At 36.9% G+C, this 6474-nt stretch overlaps 1 protein-coding gene across 1 annotated transcript in view; it reads left to right on the top strand.

Annotated features, from left to right (window-relative positions):
* Positions 1 to 6243, top strand: part of LOC104530013 (serine/threonine-protein kinase TBK1-like) — a gene marked incomplete at its 5' end in the record, with an annotated part of 11535 nt that extends 5292 nt beyond the window's left edge. Inside the window, 8 exons of the mRNA XM_010174476.1 lie at positions 210 to 331; positions 433 to 509; positions 879 to 918; positions 3222 to 3323; positions 3413 to 3509; positions 4876 to 4982; positions 5348 to 5419; positions 6192 to 6243. Coding sequence (XP_010172778.1) covers positions 210 to 331; positions 433 to 509; positions 879 to 918; positions 3222 to 3323; positions 3413 to 3509; positions 4876 to 4982; positions 5348 to 5419; positions 6192 to 6243 — 669 coding nt within the window. The remainder of the gene's footprint in view (positions 1 to 209; positions 332 to 432; positions 510 to 878; positions 919 to 3221; positions 3324 to 3412; positions 3510 to 4875; positions 4983 to 5347; positions 5420 to 6191) is intronic.
* Positions 6244 to 6474: the final 231 nt, after the last annotated feature.

The raw sequence follows: 6474 nt of genomic DNA, 5'->3' as shown, positions 1-6474 counted from the left end.
ATGCCAGCATCAAAGGTGATTCTTTCTTTAATAATACCATGCTTTATCTGCTTTTAGCAAAGTCGAGGTAGATAATTGGGCATATTTCTTTAATGAAGGTCAGTGAAACAAATGGTTTTATAGTATTAATATGCTCAGTCTTGTTTTCAGCCTGAAGTAATTTTTCACTTCAACCAGTGGTAAGATTGAACTTTCTTGCTCTTATGTAGCTCTCCAGCTCTCAGGGCACAATAGAAACTAGTCTTCAAGATATCAAAACCAAACTTTCTCCTGGTGGTTTACTGGCTGACACCTGGGCAAATCAGGAAGGCATGCATCCAAAAGACAGAAAGTGAGTAACTGTATTAATTGTTGTAATACATATTGAGTTCTATGTCCTTAACTTAAATTTATATGTAAAATCTCTCGTGTTCTTTCCTTTTGTCACTCTAGTCCAGAAAGGCTGCAGGCACTGCTATGTTCCATCACAGAAATTTATTATCAGTTCAAAAAAGACAAAGCAGAACGACGTAAGTAACTTATTTAATTCACTTCTAACATAAACTGTAATGTAAAGGACAGATCAGTCCTTGTTGCACTATGGTATTTGTGGTAGGAATGGAGAGTTAGTCAACAACAGTGAATATGGCTGGAGGTCTTTCTTAGTGAGATACCATCTTAAAGCCTATATGAATGAAACACCACTATTAATCTCATATTATCTCATAATTTTGAATTGCAAGACTGGAGAGGGGAAGAAAAAAAAAAAAAGAGACCACTTTAACCTATCAGGGTAGGAGAAGGAAATCATATAGGAAATAGGTAAACTTAATGGAGTTTCACATAAATACAGCTAACAGAATTAAACTGGTAATGTCTGTCATCTGCTCTGATCCTAGGGCTTCCTTATAATGAAGAACAAATTCACAAGTTTGACAAGTAAGTTTTGAAGCTACCTTTGGGAAATACCGTGACTGCCTTCAGTTCCTTCAGATGCTCTTACCTCTTCTGTTGATTTTTATTGCAAATTATAACCTCTTTAGGATTGCTTTGTAAAAAAATTTCCTTTAAATATCTTAAATACATAGGGGTGCCAGCATATGATAATGAGGTGGTTTCTGGCAGTGGAGCTTCTTCCCTGACAGACCTTCTAAATGTGAAATACCTGTTCTTGATCTGGGCATAACTGTCTTACGAGAAGTCAATTTTTTTTCCTGTTTTTTTTAGGGAGGAAAGGGCCCTCAATAAGAGTGAAATGACTTTGTAGCTAAGGTGGAGATAGTTTTCTACAGATTAATAAAATATGGACAAGCTGAATGAAATTCTAGGAATATTGCATGCAAAATAAATTTTAATGCAGTTCTTCATGACTGTTTAAAATTACACTTACGAGAGGCAGTCACATGAAGTGTCTGTATGTAACCTCGGTGTCTAGACTCCCATTAGGCTCCACTGACTTTACTGACTAACTCTTGAGCAACTGTAAACAGCTGCTCTGCTCATGCTGTTGCACTTCTCTCAGGATTGATTCAGTTCCTCGTACACAGATGGCCAATACTATTTAAGTTGCCCTAAGGTATCTGAGACGTGCTCTGAGGATGGGAGGTAGGACACAAGACAAATAGGAAGCCTCCACCTTTCTGGATAGACAGTTGTAAGCAGGGCAGGATATCCTTGTGCATCTCAAATGATGCTAGATGCTTATGTTTAAGTAATTAAGTTTTTCTCCTAGTGGCTGGTCAGTTGAGTGGTTCTCTAGACTTTGCTGAGTGCTGTATGAATTTACAGAAACACAGAATTTAGACACCCCTTCTGTAATTTTCTAAAAATTCTTGCTGTTGCTACCAGTAGTCACTGGCAATTACAGACAGAAAGCTAACATGCAGAAGGCACTGGTGTTCTCACAATCATGCCACTTGATTTTCCCACACTGAAAGTTAAATGGGATAACTGCCAAGTGGAGGGGAGATTGCCTTAAGACAAAGGACAGTAGGGGTAGGAACAGAAACTTGTAAGACAGATGTTGATATGCTGAAAGAGACTTGGACACATCATTGCCCTGCAGCAGCAAGGGACTCGATGTGAGAGATAATGTGAGCAATAATTTTGTCATATGTTCTAATGGATATAGTTGGAAAACAGGCAAACATTGGGACACAATCCATAGCTTATTTTAAAACTGCACTCACTTGGGCATATTAAAGAAATTTTAGCATTTTTTCTACTACTCAAACTGTGTCCTTGCATTAATATATAAATAACTTTAAAGAAATAGACTTCATTTGCATGGCTTTGAATACTGGTATATTTTCTACCGCAAGTGTCTCCTTGGGATTGTTCAGGTATCTTTGAGACCCTAACTACATGTTATTTCAGTTGATTCACCGTGGAGAGAACTGGCAGTGTTTTTTGTTAAGAACTGTGTGCCATTAGCAGCAGAGGCTGGCTTTTGTAGTATTGACCACTAGATAGACAAGGGCCCAGCACTCTGGATTTTTTTTCTGATTGAATGATAGGTATGCGTGACTGATGACAATCCAGCTACACACTGGCCAGAACTTGATTAACCAATAGCTATCATGCAAGACTTAATGAAATACCAGAAGCAGATGTTAAGACTGTAGTGTCCCAGCATCCCTTAGTTTCGCTTCCTGGTGCAATGCATAGCATGGGAAGGCAGTGACACTGAGATTACTGTCTGCAGCACTAACCAGAATTGGGTTTTGGTTTGCTTTCCTATCCTTATCTGCTTGGTTTTTTCTCTTGTCATAAATTTAAGCTGACACAAAAATCCCATTTTTTTTCTTGCATGTATATTACTCAGCACAAAATATTCATATATGCTGGAAGTTCCAAGTATCTGCAGAAGGCAAATAAGAAATAGCAAGAATTTCTTATTAGACTTCCCTCCATTTAGAATTCATTTTCCTAAAATATACTTGCTTGGATAAATACTTACTCAGAGAAGACATTTGACCATTTGTTCATATACAAATAATTGCAACTAAATGCTTCAGATAGAGGTTTTTGGGTTTTTTTTCCTCCCTGCTAGGGAATATTTTTGAAACATAAACAGTCAGTTCATGCAGCATGTTGAATTCTTACACACTGCAACAGTATGAATAAAGGGGGCTGAAGGGATTTTAAGTCCACATACATCTTCTCCAAGTTTCAGAAAGTAAATTAGATGAACGGGGTTTTGAAAGCAGTGTAACACTGTTCGGGTTGTTTCTGTGTTGCAGGCAGAAGCTGTATTTGCATGCCACAAAAGCCATAGCTCTATTCAAAGATGAATGTGTCAGCAAGTATGATACATTTTTGGACAAGGCTGAAGACTGGACAAGGCAAGTTATTGATTTCTTTAGTATTCGGTAATGTTCACTGCACCACTTTTATAGAGGAAGCTCTAAAAGAAGATGTTTATTTCTTTTAGGAAAATGCTTCACACAAGGAAGCAGTTACTGGCTCTTACCAACCAGTGTTTTGATATTGAAGAAGAGGTATCAAAATATCAGGATTATATAAATGAGGTAAAATGCTTCAAAATTATATAAAGTGTTTGCATAGATAAAAGCCTATTCCACGTTGTTTAATGTCAGTAGTGTTGTTTATAGTAAGTCTTATATTAATGCAGTCGCATTAAAATATGGGGCTGCATGGATGTAGTATTTGGTCTATAGTAGCTTTGTTGCTGATGTCAGAGTGGCGTAGAGTGGTGCAATTTTTTGAATCCTGACTTGATTTTGGAGTTTGTTTGGGGTTTTTTTTTGTTTTGGGTTTGGTTTTGGTGGGGTTTGGTTTTTTTGGTTTGGTTTGGTTTGGTTTTTTTGGTAGTGTTAGCATTCCTCCCAAAAAAATCAGTGCAAATGGATGTGGGTTCGTTGAGAAGTGTTCTGTGTAACTGTTATCATAATGGTACCTGAGCACCTAGAGGATTATCTTAATACACTTATGAAGCATAAAAACACTACTCCCATATTCAAGATGAAGGGATACATGCCAAACTAATGCTGCTGGTGACATGAAATAAAATGTTTTGTTAAAATTTGGACAGTGACTCTGCAGGATGCAAACTTATCAGAATTATCTCAAAATTGAGAGAATGAGAGCATTTTGATGCAGTAAAATTATTATTCTTTCTAAAGGAAATATAAATGAAAGAAAAGCACCTGATAGGTGTAAAAGCAATTAAGGAATGTTTGAGAGCAGCATTTTGTTATTTGTTTGTATTTTAGTAGCACTGCTAAAGTCAGTTATTGATTAGGATCCTGTTGCTTTAGGATATCTACAAACATAACAAATAGATAACTCTTCCTTTTGAGAGTGCATTATGACAGTATAAGACCGTTAAGATGATGGAACAAATCAGGGAACTACAGGTCGTGTCAATACAAAACTTGCTGTGATGATCAGTGTCTATAAATATCTGAAGTGTGGGAGCCAAATGGGTGGGGCCGGGCTCTTTTCAGTAGTACCCAGTGACAGGACAAGGGGCAAGGGGCACAAACTGGAACTCCGGAAGTTCCACACAAACTTAAGGAAAAATTTCTTTACTGTGAGGGTGACGGAGCACTGGAATAAGCTGCCCAGAGAGGTTGTGGAGTCTCCTTCTCTGGACAGGTTCAAAACCCGCCTGGATGCCTTCCTGTGCAACCTGCTGTAGGACCCTGCTTTGGCAGGGGGGTTGGACTTGATGATCTCCTGAGGTCCCTTCCAACCCCTACGATTCTGTGATTCTGTGTGATCTCAACTTGGGGAATATCAGCCACCTTACTACTGTAATGATTTCGTGAGGCATCATAGCAATGGAGAATTTAAAGAAGGGTTTTAAGGTGAACATCAAGATACGTATCACAGCTTATATTGTAACTTACATTTCCTTTCTATCTATTACAGTTACAAGATACTCTGCCACAGAAAATGTTTGCAGCTTCCAGTGGGATGAAACATACAATGAATACAGTCTATCCAAGCTCAAACACGTTAGTGGAAATGACTCTTGGGTGAGAATTTCTTAATTGGATTTATGTAATATTCTATACTTGTTATACAGGCAAATTGAAAAAAAAAGAAAAAAAAAGAAAAAAAAAGAAAAAAAAAGGTTGACTTAGTGATTGCTGTATTAAGATCAAGAATTTTATATTGCAAAAAAAGCTTTATATTGCTGAAGTGGTGGTACAGATTTGGAAGCGAGTAGGGGACAACACTAATGTATCATCCATCACTTTTAGTAAATAACCAACTCGTTATCTGTCCCTTATTTTGTATGTAATGACAAGTTGCTGAAAGCTCTGTGGTGGTGAGTGATCATAGCAGATAACTGTCCCTATAAAAACTGTAACCTTTCTTTTGCTTCTTGTTACTACAGTATGAAGAAATTAAAAAAGGAAGTGGAAGGGGTTGCTAAAGAGATGGCTGAGAACAATCACATTTTGGAAAGGCAAGCAATTGTTTTCCCTTTTTGGGCTGATACTAGAAATGGGCTTAACTTGGTACATTTTGTAGATCTAGAACATAAACTAAGGAGCCATTCTATAATCTCTTTAACTGTAAATATATTTTGAACTGTTGATCTGAGGTATAACAAAAGTATTCAAAACCTTGAAACATTACTGTAAAAATCATTCTGACACAGCAGTCGTGGCATTTTTGTTTCGTTACCTATGTTTAGCTAATAAAAATATCTCTTGCATAGACAGATTAATTCTGAATTTAAACACAATACTGTTGCAGCAATCCAGTGGTGTCTTTTAATTCCTCACTTTTAGATGTAATTTTTAACAACTGTGGAATTATACCAATCTAAATGAATGATTTTGCAGTTTTCAGGTTGCTTAAATAAAGTGAACAGAAAGAGGCCAACATATTTCTTAGAATCCTGAGAGGGTATTGTCGTTATCACACACAGACTGACTTTGCTTTTTTTCCTATGATGATGATAAAATATATAAAAATAATGGTCTCCTGAAAGTTGGTAGAGCTGAGCTTAGCTTCAAGCTGAATTGGTTTTGTTCTGTTCCCCACTGCCAGGCCCATACTTAGAGCATAGTGTCCTCTCTTCTAGCTTCTTTTCACATACAGAAGTTAGATACAAATGCATGTGTTGGCATGTGGCAAAGGAAAGGAAAAACCCAGAAATAAATTACAATGAATTAAAGGTTGATTCTATAATCTAGTCAATCACCTAAGAATGTACTTTTTTTTCATTTTAGATTTGGTACTTTGACTATGGATGGTGGCCTGAGGAACGTGGACTGTATCTAGCTTTCAGAGGACCTGAAGAGGACTTGTAAATTTTTTCAAAAGGAAAAAAATTCCTGTTGGGACAATATTTTAGGCAGACAATAATACAGGGGTTTTTTTTCCCCTCTACAGCTGTAGTATTAAAAAAATGTAAATATGTATAATATGTAAATATAAAAGAAATATATATCTTTTTTTGGTCAGTGTTAGGGTAGAATTACTCCTGGCAGGGAATTTAGCCCCTCAGAGGAT

Source organism: Antrostomus carolinensis, unplaced genomic scaffold (assembly GCF_000700745.2).
Source record: "Antrostomus carolinensis isolate BGI_N321 unplaced genomic scaffold, ASM70074v2 scaffold19848, whole genome shotgun sequence".
Classification (NCBI taxonomy): Eukaryota; Metazoa; Chordata; class Aves; order Caprimulgiformes; family Caprimulgidae; genus Antrostomus; species Antrostomus carolinensis.
Note: the sequence above shows the minus strand (reverse complement) of the source record. Positions and strands in the feature narration are given on the sequence as shown.